General features: G+C 43.3%; 1 protein-coding gene across 1 annotated transcript in view; it reads right to left on the bottom strand.

Moving 5' to 3' along the window:
- Positions 1 to 24971, bottom strand: part of dok6 (docking protein 6) — a 42739-nt gene that overhangs the window by 9881 nt on the left and 7887 nt on the right. Inside the window, exons 2-5 of the mRNA XM_035619741.2 lie at positions 11235 to 11342; positions 6550 to 6664; positions 2714 to 2833; positions 208 to 397 (exon numbers count right to left, since the gene is read on the bottom strand). Of these exons, the coding sequence (XP_035475634.1) occupies positions 208 to 397; positions 2714 to 2833; positions 6550 to 6664; positions 11235 to 11342 (533 nt within the window). The remainder of the gene's footprint in view (positions 1 to 207; positions 398 to 2713; positions 2834 to 6549; positions 6665 to 11234; positions 11343 to 24971) is intronic.

Genomic DNA, 24971 nt, shown 5'->3' with positions numbered 1-24971 from the left:
ATTCGCAGAGGCAGCTGTCACATCGTCGCCCGAGGGGCTCTGCGGCAAACGCTGATATCCCGGGATGATCTGGATATCCAACGATGCTTTGTGAAAGTTTTAATAGCATCTTCAAGACAAAGCTGTTGTGTCCGTCCCCCCCCCCTCCTGCCGACAACATTTCAATCACTCAGGACAACACATGGACAAATCTGCACGCAGACCTACCTTCCGGACTCGAAGGTAAACCAGGTGGAGTCTCGGCCGTATCTGCGCAGGGAGCTGAGGGGCCACATGACGAGTTTGAGGCGAGCGTTGTGAATGTCCCACAGGTAGATGTTCTCGTGGGTGATCTGCATGGTGCACTCCCCATAGATGTCCAGGTTCGGGGTGGGCATGAGGTACACATTGAAACGCTCTGGAAAGATTCATGCTGTTTTTTAATGGCGCAAAAGTTAAAGAAACAGCTCAACTTTTTTTTCATCCAGCATTAACGGGTTGGTTGGTTCAAGATGTTGTTGTAACATATTTGCATGCATGCAAACAGTTCCGATTTATTCATTTCAAAAAGTCCCACTATAATGGGGATTTTTGTTTGTGGCACGCACATCAACAAAAAAAAAAAAATCTGAAAACACACCAGCTTCCGTAAACTGTCCATGTACTCTATGTTTGAATCCAAATAGTTTAAGGGAAATTAGGGCAAAGCCAGGGGGTGTAACCTGCATGACACCACAATGTATAGAATATGTGATAATATTTGTTAATTTGTTTTAAATCTCCATACATTTATTTGTTATTATTTGCAGAAAGTCTGAACGAAAGAAATAGTTTTTTGGGAAATGTGCTAATTGTTTTTTTCCTGACAATAATTAAATGAGACAATCGATACTCAAATCTGTTAAATATGTAGCTGGTTAGTTTAGCTCAGCACAAAGGTGGAGGCACCATCCAGTCTGGCTCTGTCCAAAGGCAAAAACTAAAATAGAATCTGCCTGCCAATACCTCTGATCAAATTAACCCTTACAGGATATCTCATTGATTTAATTGCGCTCTAGAGGAACTGGTGGGGAGATTTCACTTTAAGACAGAGCTAACTGTAGCTCTATATAAAGATAAAGATATGTAAATCAAATCGCCTACTCTGATTAGTTCAGGATGCAGCTCTGTTTAAATGTTATAAGGACATTGCATGACAGCCTGAGACGGGATCCGCTCTCGTCACGTGATGGATTACTGCTCACTCTCTGCTGTGTGGATCGATAATAAGAAATGTGCGAAGGTGCGAGCATGAAACTAAACTGCAACTGCAAATATAGTGTTTCCATATGATATCAACAATGTGTAGATACAAATGAGTGGGGTTCTTTTTGGAAGCATTTTGTATGTACCGCCTGCTCTTAATCATGACTGTGTTTTTCATGCAACATGTCAGTGGTAGTGAAACAACTCCTGATGCATTTTAAATAGTACTTTCCTTGACTTCCTCTACAGTGGCTCTCACCAGCCATCCAGTGAGCTGGACTGGGATCATTCACTTTAATCTAGCGTCTCTGTGGCAGACAGAGAGAAAGAGAGAGAGAGAGAGAGAGAGGGAGAGGAAGAGGGTTCTCCATAATCTAAATTACTTCTCACTAATTACGCTTAATGATTCAAAATAAGGCCATGTGTCTGCTGTGGATAGAAAATGGCAATGTCATCGTGTGGCATATTTTTAGGGACAGTGAAATTGAACTCTGATCTAATTATCTGCCCCTTCTGTTTGGGAGGGAGGGGGGGGGGTTGTTAATTGAAACATGGTTGCAGGCCCAAGCCTCTTGTTTCATCCATTCAAACAGGTAGTTAACCATTTTCTCCATTTGTCTCCATAAAGCACTTCTCTTGAAACAGCGGGGATCGGCCAAATAGACGAAGCAGAGGATTCACCGCAACGCAACGCAGTCAAAAAGGTGTGTATTGAGGTCTTATTTTTGAAACGACGCCAAGTTATTTTGAAGATCACAGCTTCACTTTTACCGCTGCAGTGAAATGACGGGCAGATTATATCCAATTACTCGCCCTTTCCTACAACTTTAAACTGCTCCTCTTTGCCTGTTGCCTTTTCAATTTCCTCCGCGAGTTTTGCAAATTGCAGAAAATGAGCGCCGCTGTGATGGCTGCGCACTGTTGTCTCCTCTCCTTTTTCCATTTCCATTTCCTGCGAGTGGAATATGCGGGGAGGCACATTTATTTTCACATGGCCTTAGGAGCCATAATCTCATCCATCTCTGTGACAAGCTTCATTATGAGGGGAAGCCAGTGATGCACAGCACTTCTCATTAGGCCGGGAACAGAGCCCCAACCGCAGCCTGTGACCTGTGCTCTAACTTACACACACACACAGGGTCCTCTCAACACACACACACACACACACACACACACACACACACACACACACGCACACACACGCACACACACACGTTCAAATGTGCTCCTGAAGTTGAGCAAACACGTGCTAATGTTACCGAACACTGTTACAGGGGATCTCGGATCAGATATTGGCCAAAAAACGGCCCCTATTAGCCTAACACCTAATTGGAGAGTGACTGTTCTGCTCCCCTAACCCTTTGAGGGCTCGGCCGCATTAACACATACGGGGCCGGACTGCAGCCACTAACTGCTTGATGGCGGGCTGAGTGAGTGGGATTGACCCCGAATGACCGTCTGTGTTGGCGGGGACTAATTGGGCACTCACCGTTCTGCTCCCGCTGCACCCCCGCTGCTAACAGGTCCGGCTCTCCCAGGCTGATGTCGTTGAGACGGCTGCCCAGGCACTCCACGCACAGCAGCTTGCACCATTCCTCGGCGTCCAGCTCTGCACACAGCAGCACAGCAGCACAGCATTAAGGCACGTCCACCACCAAGCACACACACACGCACGCACACACACGCACACGCACACACACACACACACACGCACACCTCCTCCACATCCAATGCTGCGGACATTATAAAACATGCCTTCCAAATTACACTACAACAGCTGTGCTGCCTGAAGCATGTTTACACACGTTCACATGCACATACACACATAAATCACTCAGGGAATTTTCTAAATAAAATGCAACACGTACAGGACATGAGTACAGCAAACAGTAACGGGGGGAGGGGGATCAATCGTATCGATTCGCTGCGGATTAAAAGAGGCAGCGGGTTCAGCAACAGCCAATGACAGATGAATGTTACACCCCCCCTTCTCCTTTAGATACTCTGTTCCAAGGCTGCACGATGTACGCAGTCACAACTGAAAGTACCGATCATCTGTTCAATCAATACGCTTGAATTGAAAGAGGGCTTCAGCGTCGGCTTGTCAAGAGGAGAGTAAAACGTAACAAGGATTGAAATAGACGAGTGAAGGTTTAAGTACCCTTCTGCGCTTACCTGTCAAAAGTAAGGGGACTAAACAAGCGAGTGAACCAATCTCACATTCGATGCAAACACCACCAGCCAGTCACTTGAGCTTAGAACAAATGGCCGTTTCCAGTGGCAACAAATACTGTACGTCTACCAGCAACAGCCAATCAGCTGACATGTCCTTTTTTGTTTGTTTAATGAATACTGATGAATGGTATCAATGTTCAAACTCTTGGCAAGTTATGGTTATGGCAACCAACTAGCACTTCATAGCCCACTTAAAAAATATAGTGTAATCTGCAATCAAAACCCACCCCCATTTCTCAAGCACTGTTTCTGTAATTAGATTTTCTTCAATTTAAATGCTTCATCATTACTGGTAGGCTCTTCTTTCTGACCCCCAAAAATCATTTTTACAGTAAAAATTTAAAAAAAACTATTGGCGGCGATTGCTGAGATGTTGTTATCAAACCCTAACAACAAAGAAATGTAACTGAGGCTTGATACCATAGCATACACCATAAACTTTATGATTAATAACTCTAAATAAAAAGAAAACACAAACGTGACGATGTGTAGAGCTTGGAGCTTAACAAAATGCTTTTGTTTTTTTTTACATCTTTTCTGCATTCAAAGGATATGTCAGCTGATTGGCTGGTGCTTGTAGACATACAGTATTTGTTGCCACAGGAAACGGCCACTCTACACTGTAAAATGAAACTTTTCACGACAGCTAAAATAAATGCTGAAGGCTCATGAATGATAATGAAATGATAACTGATGAATCATATTGTGAACCCTATTAGCAGCACTCTAAAACACACAGTGTGGACCAAAACCACGATTGCGCGTTGACAATGTATCTGTTGATATTTCGGTAATGCAGATTATTGATAACCGGGGCCTTAGAGGACCTGCATCCTCCAGTGCATTTGTGTGGCCATGAGAGAGAAAAAGACAGAAGGAGGGAGAGCATGCAAAGCATATTAAGTTATATAAGTTATTTATGACACAGTCTGAACGCTGCCTTATCACTTTTTGACCCGCCCCGCAACCCACAATATTTTCTAGAGAGCTGACCCGAGGCAAGGAGTCAACTCACACATCACTACAAGAAAGCAAATGAGGCATACTTCCCAGAACTATTCCATTGAGGGCTCATAAGAAGTCATTTAGTCAAATTTTGGCCAAAATGCCCCCCAAAAAATATGATTGCTGTCTCTATTTAAAGAAGTCTGTTTAAGAGCAGCTTTGTGTGGAAGGTGGAACGTGACAGCTGGCACTAAGAGGACGGAGGGCCTCCACTGGATGACTGAATCAAAATCAAATGTGGAAGTATGCGTGGCAGTCTGTTGCTTTGTGAATACCAATTTTTGCCTTCCTGTTTAGTCAGAGAAAAGAATGTGTTTACAATGGACACGACTTCCAATTGTCTTATGTGAGCTTTTGGTGAGAGTCACTGAGGTATGAAATGAGGCAAATGCTCGAGTTGTTTATCCTGGCGTAGCTCCGTAACTCCAGGCCCTGTGGAATTCTGGGATACATCCATAGCCAGCGATGTGTGTAGAGGCACGTGGAAGTGTGAGAACCAAACAACCGTCTCGCGCGGGGAACGCTTCTGTGTCAATTAATCAGAAATCGTCGTGTGCTTGTGCAGTGTCCTCACTCCATTCACTTCTCAAGCTGGCCTGTGTAATCGCTGGAATAGTGAGACAGGCTGTTTGTCAGATCAACTCTGGTGTCCAATGGGACACATCTACACAACTTTGCAGGGTGAGGGAAAGGTCTGCTGCTGCCTGGAGCCCTTCATTCACACACACACACACACACACACACACACACACACACACACACACACACACAACAGAAAGCACAAATACAGACACACACACGGGCAGCTACAGCGGCTCTGTACGTGAGCTCCCTGCTCATGCCTCCCCGGATTCAGCTCCTCTCTCATTCAGCTGCTGTGGCCTTTAAGTGCCTCTAAACTCCCACACTTTTAAGGCCACCGAGTGGAAAATCGGCTGAACAAACACTTCATCAGCACCGAGGCAGCCTCGCTGGTCCGTGTGCCATGCAGGAAGAAGAGGAGTGGGTGGATGTCTCTCCGTCTGTGCGGAGGCGTGGGTGGATGTGATTGGGAGGAGGACAAAGAAGCACGTCATGTAGGTAAAGTGTCAGAGAGGAAGAGAAAAGGTCGGAAGCTGAGGGATGGACTGAGAGAATATTTGAGGGTCAGATGATGAAGCAATCTGGATACCTTGTTTCTGCTTTCTGTAGCAGACTGGTTTATATATATATACAGTGTATATATATATATATATATATATATATATATATATATATATATATATACACAGTTGTATTTATAGTTCCTCACACCAGATTCAGCTGTGGAATTTAAGGAGTTGACACAGGGTCGTAACGGCAATATTCATATCTCTTCTCTATCCGCAGGTCGCACTCTTGTACTGCTCTATGGATCATATTTGACAGATGTCTGTCAGGAAAAAGGTAAGATCCGTCTCCGTCTTTTGTTCTGCTCCTTGTTTCGTTGACGGCGCACTCAACAACACGGCACTGCTTGGGTCGAGGCATCAGAAAAGTTATTTCTTTTAAGAAAATAAGATATCAGGAGATCTTCATGAGGCCTATTTGAGACCTTTGAATCAACACTTCAGATTTCTTTTTGGGATATTTGTATTTGTCTCCGAACAAGCTTGGTTCAGTTTTCAGATCCATAATCCTTTTGATGATCCAATGCAAGAGAAAGGCTATATGCCATATTCACATCCAATGTTTGTTACAGTCCACAATTGGGTTAAAAAACGCACCGCAAATGATGCCCGGTATCATTTTTCATACCTGCAGTATGAAAATCAATATTTTTGCAACAGATCCTCCCACTTCTTGATGTAGCGTCAAATGAGCATCATCTGGCCAAACGCCAACTCTCCGCTGCTTGCTTTAACCTCTTTGGTTCTCTTTCCGCCTTTCACTCCTTATTCTTCGTCAACTCCTTGCCAGACTTTTCCCCTCCAGTCCTGATCCAAGATGTATGGTATACAAACATGTCTTAGAATGTAAAAAGCAATCCCAAAAGGTAATGTTTTTATCCCTGGCTGAAAAAAAAGACTGAATTGATTTCTTTTTAATTAAAGAAAGGGACCTTACCTGATTCGCAGGCAAATGTCTTGGATGTGTCATCGAAGAAGATAATGGCCACAGCATGCTTTTTTGTCTCCCGCGGCATCCGGGTAATGTTCCTAATGCTATGGAGCTCGGTGATCTAAGGAAGGAGGGAGGGGAGAGTGGCAGCAGAGCATTACTTGAATGAACACAGTCAGCAGCTGCAGCTGCAAGGCTGAATTGCCGCCTTGCACTGCTTTGCTGAAAGTACAATAGTAGTTCAAGGCTTAGCATATGAAGAATGGCAAATAAAATATGGTATGATATAGATATGTGGGAGATCTCAAGGGATAAATAAATAGTATAAGTAGTTGATCTGCCGATTACAAAGAGATCTTTTCAAAATGTAAGGCAGCACGTGCGGTGTGAGCTCGCTGCTGCTCGATTCCTGCTGCAGCGTAGTGTGTAATATAATATTCTAAAAGCACTGTATGAATAAATGCGACCCGACACCCATACTATATACACCGCACATCCACTATTCAAGTGCCTATCCTCCCAAACCGCTTTTGCAGTCAATAGGCAGACGTGCGATCAAAAGCATCTAAATCACTTTACCAGGAGATTGATCGTGAGTGGGGAAAAAAAGAAGGGGAAGATTACATTTAATTGAATATCACCCGCATTTACAGGCCATTTTGTTCAACAGTCTCCTCTGTGCTCACGCTGCCTGGGAGATAAGGCCCATTACGTTATTGTAGTCCATTGTGTGCTAACTGTGGGCCCTGCGCCAGACTGTTGGGAATGAATTAGCTGGGCTCCCCGCCCATATTTTAAAGCTTGGTCGTCAAAGGTTAAAAGACAAGACCTCATAATACACACAACATATGTGGACAACAGATTTCTTTGCTTGATAACACCATGTATAATAAGGCCCCCCCCCCCCCCCCCCCCCCCCCATTGTCAGATGTCTGCTTTTTAAATGACAAAACGAGGCGACACAAAAGGTGTGAGAGGGGAGAGGAGGCTATGGATATTGAAAGATAGGAAATATTTTTCATTTGTTGTTTCTTATTCCCCCCCCAAAGATTGTTTTAAAATATTTATATGAGATGAGGGGGTTATTTTTCCCCCGTGAAGATACGGTATTTGTTTGTCCTCGGGTCGGCTATTCAGAATACATATAACTGATACAAAGTAAGCATCGAATGTGGGAATTTCTAAGCTTCGAATTCCACCGGCTTCTCATCCCTTTCTCTGTTTGGTTAAGTGTGTAAGTGTGCGTGTTTTAGCCTCTCCCTTTGTGTGTGTGCGTGCGTGCATGCATGTGTTTGTAACTGTGTATAAGGGATATATTTCGGTGCATTTCCAGCCTAAGGCGCTAGAGTCTGAGCAAAGTGAACCTCTTTTCTTCTTCTTCTTCTTTCATATTAGAGAGAGCAGCAGTCGACAGGCAGGCTCGTGACTCTGTGAGGCTCACGTCGTATCAGTGAAACCTTAATTACAAGCAGTTGTGCGGGGGAAAAAACATTTACTCCAGCCTCCGACTTGTAATTCTGAGTCTGAGATATTTAAGATTTCTGGGAAAAGTGCTACGAGCGAGTCGACAAACTGTTTTCCTTATTTCTGCGAATGTGCCACAGTTAAAAAGATTACAGTAACAACAACATTGCACAACACAATAATCGAATTGTGTCCATTTATCTGGTGTGACTACAAGGTTATAGCGTTACCTTGGAATAATGAATGAAAACTCCCGGGTTGGAAAAAAAAGGTCTGCGTTCCTCATTTTTCCCATTCTGCTGACCATGCCTGAATGCAGCCTTAGGGACACGAGAGCGCTAAAGCCTAGTTTTTACTTCAAAGTAGGATCGGTTTTACAGGGTTCAGGGTTGGCGGAAAGGGTTCTGTGCCACCGCATGTACATCAAGCATGTTGGAGTTGGAGCTAATAAATGAATAAATGAATTATGCAGCACCAGTTACTTTAACCCAAATTACTGCATCCGGAAAAATTGAGAGAAGACGTTGGAGGTGATTGTGTGCTCGTCGCTGATTGTGAGTTTTGTATCGTGCCACAGCGAGACATGGACGAGAAGTGCTGTCATGTGGACCAATGCCAGTGTTAACAGTATAATTTTACCATGTTCAACATCTTGGTTTGGCCGTTACCATGCCAACATCAGTTTATTAGCATTATGTACATACGAGGCTGATGAAAATAAAATGAGAGTCGTTTTGCAGGTATTAAGTTACTCAGTTACCCTGAGGGTGATATTATTAATGCATGTACAGTGCCGACTTTTGTGTATATCCACCCGATAGTTGTGAAGATATGCCTCTAAAGAACTAAAATGTCAACCTCATTATGAAAAGTGAGGATCAAAAAGTCATTTGGCTTCATCCTCTGGGCAGATTTGTCTGGACAAATTTTCAAGGCAATCTATCCAGTAGCTGTTAGGATGGGGAGGTGGGGGGGGGGGGGGGGGAAACGAAACAATCCCCTTTGTGTTGATTCTGTAAATCAGCCACCAGTGCAGCCCATTTCCTCCCAAACCACTGCAGCGTTGAATGAAGCCCTCAGACGTCCGGGACCTCTCCTGATCTTTGTGGCGATGCATTACCAGACGCACTGATGCATGTGTGCACTCATCGCTCACTATAGCGCTGGGTGTACGAGAGGGGGGGAGGGGGGGCACCGCCACACAAGATGCCCCGTGTGACAGCATGATGTAGTGGGCAGGGAAACACTTCATTCACAATGTACGGCTTGTACGGTAGCAGCGAGGGAGGTAAACAAAGTGGATTAAAACATCAACCTATTTCAGGGTGTACGCCTGTATTCAGGGAAATTGAGGGATTTACCAAAAAGAAATGCAAAATTTATAATCATAGGGTAGAAGACAGTTACAGGATACTAAATCAAATTACACCCACATTTAAAACTTGGTGTCCTCATCCCCTATCATCTGCCATTAGGTCGTCAAAGGTGCCTCTCCTTTAACATCATCTCCACTCACAATGATAATGACCCATAATTGGGGTACGTCAGAGGGTTTAAGAGGTGGGGAGAAGGATATTATTCTGAATTATTACTTTCAATAGGGAGGAAAAAGGTCCCGAGGACTAGATATTGTAAAGGTGCAAAATGTATCTTAATGGGTCCTTAACGCCATCATCAGTGGCCAACGGAAATAACTTTTTATATGAAGATGAAAACAAGGCTCTTGCTGGGTGTGTGTACTGTAACACTGTGTAGATCTCAGTGATAGCATTTATTTTACTAAGGTTTACTATTCTGTCTTTGAATACAATGTAATACGCACCCTATCTTAAGCAACCCTAACATCATAATAAGTACTATATTTTAATATTAATCAAATCACTGTCTTTAAAGCCCCAGTGTGTGATTTTCTGCCGGCATATGGTGGTAAAGTTGCACACCGCAAACAACTGAGTGACCGACAGGGGACACTTTATGGTGGCGCACCGCTGATTCCATTTACGGTTTCCGAAAATTCAACCGTTTTGTGCAACCGTATTCAACACGACGTAGCAAACAGTGGCGACTCACACGGAGCTCGGGTCCACCTCATGTAACTAGATTTAACTCATTCAATGTTGACGAAAGGAGCTTCAATGCTCCATGCACAAACGTAAACGATTCAACCCAAAGTAGGTAGGAATAGATAGGAATGACAATTCGACCGCACCCAAAGACGAGCGTTGTGACAGAAAAACCGGGCAGTGTCACACTGCATTTCAGTTGGTTGATGTTTTGTGTTTGTTCTTAATAAAAGAGTTACCTGTGAGCGGCTGCTGTTCTGGTGTGTGTTGGGTAACCAAGGATGCCACAGTATTGCTATATAATATTGTGCATATTAAGTTCACCAAACTCAGTGAAGAGTAAAATATTTGTTACATTGGTTTCTATGTCCACTGATCAGGACTATGTCTCGTGACAAATAAATCATTTAGGTTACCAGACAACTGTCTTTTTCTTTTATATTTCTACAAAAGGAATAATGTTTAGGATTGTTCGGCCATGTCGGAGGTATGCGCTCTACTGAGTGCTATTCTTAGATGGTTTAAATTAAGATTGAGATTATGAATATCCAAAGAAGAATAAATAGCAAACAAGATATATTTTCATTAGCTCTGGTATTTTACAGATGAAGGGTTGTCTAATTGTGGTCTCAGCGAAAAGGTCGAGGCGTGACCAAATACTTAGGAGTCAAACTATCGCGATTATCAATATTGATTTCAAATTTGGTGGCAATCTGGACAGTGCATGTCACATCATTAAAATAAGGATTGGCTGCTCAGCATCCTAAGCCCTCACTGCAATGAGGAACTAAGTCAATTTAAAAAGGTGTTTCGTATCGATTCATGGATTGTATACCACACAAAAATGAAAATTCATAAAGCTGAAAGCTGTTTTTAGTATATTTTCCATTTACTGTGAAACGCTGTGTAAAGTTTGATTTTAGAAAAGTGCCTAACAACATAATGTATTTTACATTTTAAATTGATTAATCTGCCATCTATATTCTTCAGTCCAAATCTCCAGTCCAAAGTGATTCGTCAAAACAGTTCTTTGATTTTCGTGTTTTGTTCGTGAGAACAGCAGATAAAGAAAAGCACCAAATCCTTGCGATTGAGGAGCTGGAACAGCTAGCGGATGACTTTCATAATCCATTGAGTTATTTTAGGTTTTGTGTGCGTGTTTACCTTGTGGAAGCTCCTGAAGTAGGCTGCCTTCTCGTCTGGGTACTTCTCTAACCGGCGGGGTCCTTTGCTGGAGGCTTTCTTGAACACCAGCCAACACCTCCGGAAGATCTGACAACAGAGAGCGATAGTATCCCGGTTACAGAAACACGACTCCCCTACAGCAGAGAAACACGCAATGGTAAGTGGAGATGCAGACGACAGCAAAACGCCAACTCACTATGCAGAGAGGTCTAACCACAAAATAATAACCAAAGATAAGGAGAGCTCAAGATGAAATCAAATGAACAAATACAGAAAAGTCTACCGCTGCTGCCCCACAACAGAGGAAACCAATGCCAGCTACCATCTAAAAGTCAATGTTACTATTAACCACTAAAATCCACCTCAGCAAAATTTCCAAATACGTGAGCAATTCAATCAGCAGTGTATGCTTTCAAAAATATGGATCGGTTTTGGGGTTTATTTCGGTTGTGTACAATTGGAAGGCACGGACATAAGGTAGATAACACTGATTTCAGGCTGATTATGTTCTGATGCAAGACGATTTCTAGAGAAGGTCATTTCTATGCGAGTACAATAAAAACCACACAATGCGCCATGAATAAAATACATCTGCCTACATCATTTTTGGAATTTTTTAATCTCATTATTTGTGAATAAGATGTTATGCATACAAATAACTTTAATTTATATTCATGGTAATAAGAGTACTAACATAATTTTATCACAGGCAAATGCAAATTAGAGCGCATAAAATGTAGGCTGGTTAAATAAAAATTGTTTGATTTATTTACAAATGTTTACAGTTAATCATAAACATCCCAAATTCAGGATATTCTATTTACTCTGATAAACTTATTCATTCATTTCCCCGTTTGTTCAGTGGCGTGGACAAGTTCATTTATTTATTTCCTATGAGGGCAATATGGCCTGGCAGACATTAAACACGATTTCAGAACACATGGAGCACACACAGTATTGTTCCAAAATTGTTATTAGAGCAAAACATTTCAAATCCACCAAATGACTCGAGCTCCTGAGAGCTTTGCACAAACTGCCCACTGCTGTACAATCGTAACAACTGTATAACTCTGTTCCAAACTGGACCGAATACTTCCATTTATTAAAGGCTCTGCAGCACACACACACGCCTGCACTTTGTCTTGCCACACAATGTGCAGACACAAATGAACACACTCTGTCTCTCTCTCGCTCTCTCTCTCTGGTGCAGCAAATTACTGTATATTGCATTGATTACCGGACCACAGTTTGGCCCATCCACCAGCTGAAGATGGCACAGATATATCGTACAATCCTCGAAGGTCAAATCAGAAGGAGGAAACTAAGCGCAAACCTCATTTTTTTGAAAAGCCAGAATCCCCGAACGCATCCTCCTTCTTTAAACAAACCATGTCGAGGTATAAAAACCCATTGCAGACAGAACAGCGCAGTTGAGCGGCAGAATAAGTGTGATGGCCAATAGCTTATGAGTCCCTATGTGGTTGCCCATCTTTAATAGTAGGACCACTCTATTTCCTGGTGGAGACAGCCGCTATCACTCTGCCTGATGTACGATTGCCTTGGGCCACATGGTTGTGGTGGGGAACCACGGACGTGCGATTAATTTGTTTACTCGGCTGGTGTACTTCATAAAAGGCCCACTGAGTTGAACTTGGCACTTTGCAGTAGTTGACTAGAGTGGATCCCTAGGTCCTTATCGGTCTGCCTTGATGGGCCTCCATTCTAGTTAAGTGTTGCCCGGGAACATTATGAGCAGGAGACAACACAGAGCAGTGCACCGCACACTCTCTACTGCACTGTGGACCGTCCTCCACACGGCCCATAAACTCCTCTGAGGCGGCGAAGGAGACAAAGGGAGCGGGGGTGATGGAGTCTTACACCAAATTGAACGTGTTTATTTATTTCTATGATAATGTCTATTAGGAAAATAAAACTAAAACTGCGCCTTTGAACATGGGAATGGACATTAATCGCCTTTGACAATGGCTGTTACTGCATTTGTCAAAAATTGAAGCCAGCCACAATTCCCTTTTGAATGCTCGAGTCAATGCAATGCTTCCTGCTTGCTGCACACAAAGTATTTCACCCTAGGAATGCTCAGATTAAGTAATTATACCAGCACAAAAGCAAGCTCAGTGAGATAGCTTGTGCACAAGGGGTATGAATGTAGAGGGCTTAATTTTGCCTGTTCCACAGTTGTCAATGATTTGTCAAGGCAGTCCTATTCTTGGGCCGGTGGTGGGTCTTGTTCAGAGTGTAATTACACAGACATGAATGAGACTCTCCGCTGGTTTCGGTCTGACTCATTTAATAGCGGAACAGTGCAGAACACACCGTTTGGCACCAAAAGCCAATACGCCAGTTCCGGAAAAAAAAAGAAAAACAAAGAACAGATGAGAGGGACAGCTCTGGTGGAATATAAAAGCACCCTAGTTTTTTTTGCTGATTGCTTCTCTGTGAAAGCAGCTTCACTTCCACCCACCCACCTGCTGTCCCTTGGTCAATTACGCAAACTAGGCACGGCAAATCTATCATTATTCGGAGTTTGACAAAAAAATGGTATCTCGTGCACAAAGAAAACTGCAAAACAAAATTTGAATTTGGCTTATTTACATAGGGTAAATAGCAGCCTTGTGAACGGAATGGCAACAACACGTCTCTGCCTTTGATTGCTGCAGTGGGTTGAGGCTGATTGCCCCTGCAACACATCAACAATGTCATGGGATTGGTTGCATTTTATATCCTTGCGTCCTTTCAGCGTTGAATCCTGATCTGGATCAAGCTATAATCTTGTTTGTTTGTTTTCTCGTTTTCAGATGTCCTCTCCAATTACGACTCAAAATCAACAAATCCAACTTCATTTCAACGAGGTTGAACACCAGAGGTGAACAAGAATGCAGATGGATTAAGAGACATTGCCTTTGACCCTGTCAATTACACTGACTTAAACAGAAAACCCTTTAAATAGAGAACCCTGTGGGCATTAAAAGTGATGGTGGTCAAGTGTTAAAAGACAACAAACTCAGAATAATGGAACAGGTACAGAGGTTTTTCTGATTGGTCACTTTTCAAATTATTATTTGATTTTTTCATTTGATATTATTTGTTCCTCCCAGCGCTCTGAGAATACACTATCTGGAAAGATCGGTTCAATACAGATTAGAGTCATAAAAAAGCAGCAGGCCTGATCACCATATGCCTTTTCTGCCTGATTCAAGCAGCTTCTCTGCAGGAGTCCTCTTAAAGTCTACAGAACACTGGAGTCTGAACTTTTCCCATCGGACTGATTGGGAGTTGGAGTCTCAAAGTCTGATTACTGTAATCACTGACCGGCATATTAAAAAAAAGGCTCTTGGAGAAAAACTGTGTATAGAAAAACACGTGCATTTACCACCATCCCCACATTTCTCCACAGTGGTGGGTCAAATAAATTATAACCTCAATATTAGGTCTCTTGAAGAGAAAAGTGTTTATGTGATCTTCTGGTCAAAATAATTATTTCTGTGAAAAGCAATATTTAGGAGGTAACAGGGTTCGTAATTTTATAATTTTATAATCCTTAACAAGATTTAGAGGAGCCATTTTATTGTTTCATTTAAATTCTGAGAGGTGTCATTAACAAGGGGCCAGTGGAAAAGAGTTTAAAAGAACAACCGCTCTCATGAGAAAAAAATTCAGCCATTGAATAATAATTTGACATTTATTGTGATGATTATCAATGTTTTTTATCTTAACAACATTTTTGGCCACATCGCCCAGCCCTATCCAAGACATTTATTAGTCACTGTAACTCGTTCAACTGTTCAGATATAATTCTGAAAAAAAATAATTCATATCATTTTTCTCAACCAAGACAAGGGGATCTAAATTGTCAATATCAAATTATGGAGAGCATCTCCAAACACTCAATACTATACAGTATATATTTTCATGTCTATTACAATCGACCTATCTGAATATAGTGTATCAGCTTAAAGTTGAAAGTGTTGTTAGTTTGCTATAGTTCAATAACTTAAGCAATTTATAACAACAACCTTTCCTATCGCCATAAATTTAGTCCCCAAAATTAAGCAACCACAGGATAATAATCTCTGTTCATAATAATGACATATAAGGGTAAAGGGGAAAAAAATTAATGGAGTCATATCACACAAACTGTTGGAAAATGATCACTCTCAGCAGCCTCTGAAATCAACACTGAATGGCTGTGGAGTGGCCCGTGACGAGCCCAAATATGAGTTCCTCAGAAAATGTGTATAATAGAAATGCTTGGAAATTGGTTTTCAGTAGCACTGCCCATTCAGTTTGTCTGACCTTGAGCAAATGGGTAAATTTCAATGGGAAAAAATATACCAGGACTTTCCAAAGCATGTTTTGATTCTGTCATCTTATTGTACTGTGTTCCAAAGATGTAAGAAAATCCACTTTTTATTCAACCTGCAACACGACAACATGCGAGTGCAGTAAACAGGTTGAATCCATTCTTTAAAAAACTGTGCGTGCGATCTGAATGACATCCTCTCTCTTCAGTGTATCTCTGAAGTGTATCTCTATGATTCTAGGCTATCAAAAAAAGAGAAAAGAAGGACAACCACAAATAGCAATGCAGTGTGAGGAAATAGGCGGCAGCAAAAGCAGCCAACTGAAGAGAACATTTCAAGGGCAATCCCTTCACTTTCAGGAAGGCCTGTCCATGGTGAGGAAAACACTTCAGCAGGCACTTGGCAAGGTGCAGCTAGTTCATCAACACCAGCTCTACCAGAACAACCACACTGAGACAGTTGTACTGGGGGACCGGAAAAGGGAATACGGCCGAAATATGATCACAGACAGACAGATGGAAGCAGACTGCTCAACGGCACTCTTATAAAAAGGTTCAAAACGAACTGAGAACACAAATAAAACCACCTTTCTTCATGGGATAGTGACATTTACTGTCACAAAAAATGCCTTAAAGTTCAGACAGGTATTTTTTTGTCATAAACTGGAACAAAAAACAAAACCCTGACAGAGAGGACTGATGAAGAATCAGGCACCTCGTGGACTCCGGTAATGAGCCATCTCTCCAAGTCATTAAGTGTAACTGGCCTCTCAAACACAGAGTCCATTCACTTCACAGCATTATCAAACTTTGGGGCGTTATTGAGGAACCGTCCCGCCTCTCAATAAAATATGGGCCCAGCTCCCCCCACGGGCAAAATCACTTGTCATTTGGACGAACTGAGGAACCGTCTTAAGAAATTAAAATGATTTCCAATGACGGCCTGCTTTCGGGTAAATGACTAATCACACGGCGGAGTTAAAAATAGCCGCCTGATAGATTCTCGGGAGTGCAGGTGAATATTGAAACGGAATCGCAGTACCTCAGAGGTGCGAATGCATTTATTATTCCTCAGATATTTCAGTAAGAAAAAAAAAAAAAGGGACAAATGTAGGAAGGGATCTGTCCTACAAAAGCTCTTTCAAGACGATTGCTGCTGCACTTGAAGACAAGAGAGCACTTCAATCAGGCTAGTCCTTCAACACTCGGCCATGATGGTAGCAGACGAGGATTTGGCTGCTGCGAAGCATGCAAAATACTGAGCCTTTCAAATAAAACACAGGTGTGGTTGTAAGGAAAGACGAGTTGGTCAGTCACTTAGCTCCACCGCTTAGATTCCAGACTGAAATATCTCAACAACTAACGGACTGACTGAAAACGCACATTCATAGTCCCCAGATGAGGAATACTGACCTCCCTGTAGTCCCGCCATGAGGTGCACAGTTGTGGCTCCCAGTTTAATATCTTGTCAACAGTTTGGGTGGATTTCCAAGAAATCTCCTCAACATATTCAAGAGATCCCTAGGGGATCAATTCGTACTGTTATGTCCCTCTGGCTTTTATTCTAGCACCATCTGGTCAAGGCTTTCTCTGACTTAAAGGGGCAGTAAGCGAATTCGGAGAGAGCTTGTGAACTTGAAATATCTCATGAGTGAATCCATTGTTACTTTAAATATTTACCCCCCAAAAAAAGTATCTTCCCTTTTTCAAATAAAATATCACGTGGAATCTGGAATAGATGATGAATTTTGCTCCGCTGTCTTTTCAACTCACTTTTGGTTTCTAACAGCAGTCTGGCAATAGCTTAGTACCACTTTCCACTTCTTCCTCCCTGAGCTGATCAATTCAAGTCAATACTTCATTGTTCATCTTCCGTTTGGTATTTACTGTTTTATTTTGCCTTCCTGTGTCTTATTTGGTCACTTGACTTTTTCCTGTGACTCCCTGGGATCGTCTGCACGTGTTCCTCACGTGTCTCACCTCTGTCTTGTTACCTGGGCCCTCCTGTGTGTATATAGTCTCCGTGCCTCATTTTGTTCCCGTTGGCTCGTCTGCTGTAGATGGGTCAGCGCTGCACTTTGTTGCTCTGTTCCCTGGTGTTTACTGAGTTTGGATTTTGTTCATTTTCTCCTTTAAGGACTGGAAGTTAGATTTTTTTTTTTCTTGTTGTTGTTGCTTCTTATTAAATACTTTTTTCCACCTCACCTGCCTTTTGGTCCTGCTCAACAAAACTCTTTAGTGACAATTAGCAAGTAATGAAGACTAAAGCTGCAACAAAACGATTATTTTCATAATCGATTCATCTGTCGATTATTTTCCAGATTAATCGATTAGTCGTTTGGTCCATAAAATGTCATAAAATGGTGAAAAAATGTCGAACGTGTTCCCCAAACCTCAAGATGATATTTAGTTTACAGTCATAGAGGAGCACAGATAAAGCGACAAAGATAATATAAAATAAAAACTGACACAGCATGTCTACGTGCTTAAAACATTTCTTTGCTGGGTTGTTTTTTTTTGGTTTAACTCCTAGCAGCAGTGCTCATCAAGTCTTTCTCCTCATTCAGCTCTGCACAAGGTTTAGTGTTCCCCTGGTGATAATGACGCCTGATGGACTTTGACAGACCCGGCCCCGGCATTATCAGCTCCTCGAGGTGGCAATCAATTTCAGACAGTGGCCGGGGTCTGTGCTGCGGTGTCCATCTTTCTAATTTGATTTGTTATCCCGTCGGACAGTTGTTACTGCAATCACCGCACAGTGATCACTCCGCCAACCGCGACCCCGGCCTCCGGCTCCCCCTCCCCGATCCTCCGGGGACTGTGCCACCGCGTCAACAATCCTCTGTCAAATGTGACGGTTACAAAAGTTTGTCTTAATTGCGCCCCTGCTCCCTCTGTCACTCTCCTCCCCAGCCGCCGGCTGTCACCTTTGACTTCATACATAACTCTCATCCCACCCAGCCTCCCCCTCCCACGGACTGAAATATATTTCCTGCCGCATTTTAAAAATGTTTGGACATCCCATAATTTTGTAATTCGCCCCCGACTACAGCTGTTGGCAGGGTGGTGAGCCAGCCGCGCCCTAGTTAATCATAGATTACTTTATCTGGGCCATTCCAAATCCTCATGTGTAATGCAGTGCTACCTCAGCAGCAAGTAATCACCCCCCACCCCCTAAACTCCATCCCAAACACACACACACACACACATTCCCCCTCCTCACTTTCTCTCCAAGCCCGATTTGTCTCTGTCTCTCCTCCTGCCCTTTCTCACTCTTCTAAATATCTCCTCTCCCGTTCCTCATCTCTTTTCTTGTGTCTATGCATGATTGGACATTCTCATCAAACATTCATGGGCCAAACTGGTCCCGAAATGTAATATCATAGTATTAGTTACCCTTATTTCATTTTTTGAAGGCCTCGGCTGTGTGACTGGGTGGCATTACACACCCGAGTATTCGTCGCTTAAAAAACTTGATCCTGGTCACAATGTGGACGACAGGTTCCAGCTGATTCCTCGCCAAAGGGAGGGGGGACTGTCTCGTCTGCCCAGTGTGACGGAGACTGCACATGCAAGTGGCGTTCAAAATTGGCCATGTAACAGATGGAAATATTCGCAGGGCAATGGAAAGACTGGGTAGACGCAAAACAGAAACAAGAGAGCGGGAGAAATGACAGTTTACTTGAGAAAAAAGTTTTGATATATGAAAATGGTCAGGAGGCGGTGAGGGCATCTGAAGAGTGTCTGAAGAGGCCCGGAGCCGCGGAGGCCACTGGCTGCAGGCCTCCGTTAGGATTCATGATAAGTCACGCGTTTAAATAAATCTGCTGGTGAGAGCATTGGGGATGGATCTTGAGGACTACGATTGCTGTATATTTGACAGAAATCCCCCTTCCTCTTTTTACCCCATATTTCAGATGAAACATTAAGAGAACTACTGCCTCCCCAAACCTTAAAACTACAAGATGAGATTCCTCAACCAGCCCTACAGTACAGAACTCCTCTCAATTCTCTCGTGCAAATAGCATCTGTCGAGCACAGGGGGAAAAGAATTCCTACGGTTGTTTCGTATTGCTGCGGGGGAGACGAGGGAGATGTTCGACCCACGCTGGGCAGCGCAGCCTTGAGCAGGCAAACATTAGTTAAAGTGTCACACTGTGCTGATCCAGGCATCACAGCTACTGTAGCAGAGCCCCCCCCCCCCCCCCCCTTTTTTTTTTTAAACAGCACAAAAGTAGCAGCCAAATTATTCTGAAGGAGATGTAGGTCAATATTGAAGTTTTTTTCTCTCAGGTGTGAGGGGGCAGAGAGGAGTAAGGGGAGGTAGTGGAGAGGGCCGGGGGTTATGGCGGAACCAGGGTGGCATATTACTCGTGTCAGATTAGACGCATCGACCCGTTCAGAGAACTGGACGAATACAGAGTGGAACTGACAGTGGCCGGCGGAGGAAACGCCGTTTTTTACAGGAAAGGAGGAGGACAAAAGGATTACGCTGCAATCATAATCCCCCATGATCTAACAACAGCGTTTCATAATGTTGCCTACTCCAGGTGGCGAAGTTATTCCACTGTATATTTCAGCCACTATTGATTCTCGTGACAGCGGGGTTGGCAGGCACTGTTTGCTACAGTATATATGAGGCTGTGGTGGACTCGAATGCACAAGAGGCGCCTTTACACGGTGGGACAATTTTGCTTAAAGTCATCATTATGACAATTGCCTGCTCTTTAAACCATCCCTCATCCAAACCTCTTTATGTATTACAGCTTTAGTCAGCAATCCTCTGCACGCACACACACACACACACACACACACACACACACACACACTTACACACACACACACACACACACATACACACACAGCAATTTCCATTTAATCCATGTACAAGGCTGGAGCGTTCACAGACAATGACGCGCAGACAAAGAAGGATTTGACTGAGAATACCCTTGGCAAACAAGAACCCCATAGACGGAGAGCGGCATTACAGAGCTGTGTTATTTTCTTCATAAGACTGGAATGAGTTGTCCACCACTGTGTATCCACTATAGCCAGGCTGAATGTTAAACTTAACTAAATCCATAAATGAAGGCGAATACTGTCTTGCATGCACAAAAGCACCAAACCCCATATGAATCTAGCTACAAATATAGACAAAGCCTTATTTCCCGCCCCCCCTCCCCTCTTGTATGTTGGTTCTTGTCCAGAGAAGAAGAAATTAGCATCTAGGCCAACAGGTGAGGGGCTGTAACTGTGAAAACCGAATACAGCGCCTCAGAAGTGACCGACCAGCCTGTGTGGGAAGTGAGAGGATGAAAGGGAGCTCCTGCCCACGACCATGATGTAGCTTCGACCAATTGTCTGGCGCAATGTCCATTAGCCGGCCACTTGATTATCATATCAATAAGGGCTGTGAAATCGAACAAGACCAAAGAGCTCAGTGCACATTTAGCAGGATATTTTGCGAAACGCCGAGTGTTTTCCAGGACACTTTGTGCAAGCGTTTGTTGTTTGAATTTCTTCAGAAGCCCTAAAAGCAGTAATCCTCATGCATTGGTGCAGTCCCCCCCCCCCCCCCCCCCCCCCATTCCCTGAGGATTAATTCTAAAGAGGTACTCGCTCACTGATGTTCGGGCTGCTTCTCTGATACGGTTAGCTGGGGAGAGCAGCAGGCTCTGTTTCTGCAACAGCTATTCCCTCGCAACCAGAAAGCGGAGATTTGTGCTCGCTGGAACTAAATTGACTCAGCCACATTTGGTCTGCGAATCAAAGAGGACACTGGGGGGATAAACACGCACGTGTTGCCATGGAGGGAAACGTGGAAGCGCACTTTTCTTTTTCTTTTTTTTGTCAAAGAGGAGGGTCCGATGGAGTTTGTCATATTGTTTTTGTCTCATTTCCCTCCAAAGAACACACTCCCTTGGATTAAGTGGGCTCTGATTCAGTGTCACTGTGTGTCTCAGCATGAAATCATTGAGGAATGCAATTATCACTTCGCCCCAACAGACATTTCTCTGAAATTAGAGCGAACAACTGAGAACATAAGAGGGCAATGAGAGGGAGGGAGGGCGGAGTGTGTGTGTGTGTGTGTGTGTGTGTGCATGGGGAGGGAGTTGGGGTAACACCACTTAACGTTGACCCCGATGTCCGCTCTCACGTCGAACTTCCCCTCTCCTTTTTTATAAGTAGTCAATCTTAATCTGCTGACATATTAAGACCCCATGCATTACAATGCATTATGGTACATCATGTATTCACTCCAAAACTTTCATCCATATAACCTTATGTTTTCAATTGTTTTATGACTCTTAAGAGCCATCATTTCCCCCATTATGACCTTTAAACGATCCACTTGCAGTGCCACTGCCAAGGCTACTATACTCTGTGCTCCATTTCCCTTGGCAGACCTTGTCCAAAATTCATAAAAAAAAAAAGCTGTTTTAACAGAAAGGGGGATCACATTGGCCTTGGCCCACACTTGAGGTCAATTGGGCTCATCACAATGGAGCGCAAATCTGAGGAGCAGGCGACGTGAGTGAGTCATCTGGAGCGCCTCACGCCGCACTGGGCAGGTGCCACACTCGTCACCCCCAGTGCTCAGCGAGAGGGAAACTGTCACCTCCTTGCTATTGAAAAGAACTCCCCTGGGAAAGACAGAGAGCAGAGAGCACAAACTCAACTCCACACAAGCAGAAACAAACAAAGGTTGTTTTTTTTTTCAACATCAGATTAATAACACAATGCTTTAATACTAGGGACACGTTTGAAATGGTGTTCAGTCAACGCCTTGAGCGAACTCAACAAGGCTATTCGCCCGCATTTCAAGCAGATCAGGTGTAATATTTGAATTCATTCATTCATTGTCCAGTGAGACAGTAATAATGTTTGCCTATGCACTGCACTGAGTAAATTAAGAACACAAGGCACAAAGACAAGCCCCCTAACACACGTAGACACGCGGCCAAGGCTAACTTTGGCTCCACGCTGTACGGAAATTGCTTGGCAAGCAGGCTGATGAAAGGTAACAGCAGGCGGAGAACTCATTAGAGATCGTGATTCAAATATAAAAGAGCGAGGTGGAACTTTTGTCTTCCTCTAGAATATCTTCATCTGGTCCACTTTTGATACGTTGCACGCGACTGTGTGAACCTGTCATCTTCGACAGCTCCTCCAGATCACATGAGGACTAAATTGACTTCAGGAGACGTTTGAGGGGGGACGGGAGACAGCAGCAGCAACATCTGAGGAAATCGCTAATGGATCTTAGATTTGTCTCCAATTCCTTGTCCAACAATATAATGGCAAGGCTTCATACACAAAGTAAGATCCTTCTTCGCGTATATCTGCCCACACACACACACACAGACACATGAAAATACAAATGCAAGTTCACGTATGCAAATACACCTAAACACTGTCCACATCCTATATGCACACACGAACGCACTCAAGCCGAAAGTGAACTTAGCTGCAGAATAGAGCCCCGAGGGGCCGGTCTGTTGATTAATGAGGGGAGGAGGGCGAGGTGGGGAGGACGAAGCAGAAGTGTTAATGGAGCTATGATAGATTCCTCTAGGCCCGGTGTTTTATAGGTGAGTCTCCAGCGCATCCGCTCAATGTAGCGATACGGTGCCACAGGGACCCGTGAAGCCCGAGCACTGCGTGGGAGGTGAACTATATGGATCAGAGGCACTCGAGTACGGAGCGAAATACATTCACCTCTCAAAATGACCGCAGCTGACATTATTATGGGAATTCCTATTACTGTGAATGGACATAATTGCATTACTATGTCTTTTTCTTCAGCCGCGTGATAGAGAATCAACCCCAAAATATAATGTATTCACTAATTCTACTGAAAGTAGAAAATAGAGAAAAGACTCTCACCACTCACATCTAGACACATCCCTGGCTGGCCAACTCTCTGACAGCAGTGACATCATTCTGAGTGATTGAGCTAAAGCAGCCAATGGCTGACTGTTGTAACTTCTCTGTGGGCTTAATGAACGGCTTGAGTAGATGATCTGTCCTCGCTTCAGTGCCACAAGACAGGTGGAGGAGAATCTCTCAGTTACGCCTTTCAACGGATAGTAATCTCCACGATTTCCATAGACTCACTGGCCTGAGAGAAAGCGACAAAACTAAACAAAAGTTAAGCAATTTGGGCAAAAATTGTTCAGTCGGGGCCTTTGATATTTAATCGTGATGTGGCTGAATAGTAGTAGTACAGACGTTAACATACAAAAATGACTAGTATTGTGTTAGTTTGTTTGAATGGTTTGCTGTAGACGCATGATGCGTAAACATGCCAATCTTTAACCATCTTTTTTGAAGCGGCTTTACATGCTTTAATTTGCTAATTTCCACTATACAACAAGTAGGCTATAGTCGCTGAGACTGACAGGAATGTGTTTGGGGCTATTTTGTCATAAACAAAGTGCTGGACAAATTAAAATTTTGACCTGATGATGGTCAAAGTGAAAGGAATCACAACTCATCCTGAGCGGAATGTGAATGTCTGTACCAAATGAGCTGGCAGCCCATGCAGCAATTTCATTCACAATTGTCAGCCTGCAGATGTCTGTTTCAGAATCTTATGATCTATCCAGTAGCTGCGGAGGTATTCCAATTTATACCAGAGTGGTGAACAAGCTGAATAAACGATGGACTGTCATTGTCGCTCATCACCGCTAGCATGGCAAGTGATTTAAAAAAAAAAAAAGTGACCAGAAAAATCGAAATGTGCTCAGATGATATGTTCTTTCTATTTTTGCTTAAATGTATGGTGTTGAATCGAGTGCCTCATGTGTTGTCAGCGTGAATGGTCCGCCGGGAGTGGAAAGATTAAATAGCCATGAAGAGAGACCTCTTCTACTGGGCTGTGACTTCTCCTCTGTTGGGATTAGGGAACTTTGCACTTTACAAAGCAGCTCATCAGAAAACATTGGGAACACAAAGCTGTTATGGACAGTGCCGGCGCGTTTGTGAATAGATTTCGGATAGCGGGACAAAAAAGCGAGACTGAGATGGCGAGGAAAAAGAGAAAAGGTGGACAAGGGCAGTAACTCAAGTTCTGTCTAGTATCTTGAGAGCGTGATATTTAGTGTGGACAAGAAAAGGGAGTGTTGATACAATGGGGCATTATTATCCATCGGTCTTTTTATGGTACATTACTTAATCAATTGGTTTTATTACTATCTGCTAATAACAACATTTGTCCCCGTTCAGGACAAAAAAGCTTTTTTGATAATGAGGAACAACGGGAATCAATGATGTGGAATGTTCAAGTGAGGTCTGAGATTTATTTATGAAAGCAACTTTATAATAGAGGCACATTTTTCACATTGAATAACGAGCGTCGGGCTGTTGTTCCCATATCCCGCTAGAGATGCAAT

This window comes from Scophthalmus maximus, chromosome 21, assembly GCF_022379125.1.
Source record: "Scophthalmus maximus strain ysfricsl-2021 chromosome 21, ASM2237912v1, whole genome shotgun sequence".
NCBI classification, from domain to species: Eukaryota; Metazoa; Chordata; class Actinopteri; order Pleuronectiformes; family Scophthalmidae; genus Scophthalmus; species Scophthalmus maximus.
Note: the sequence above shows the minus strand (reverse complement) of the source record. Positions and strands in the feature narration are given on the sequence as shown.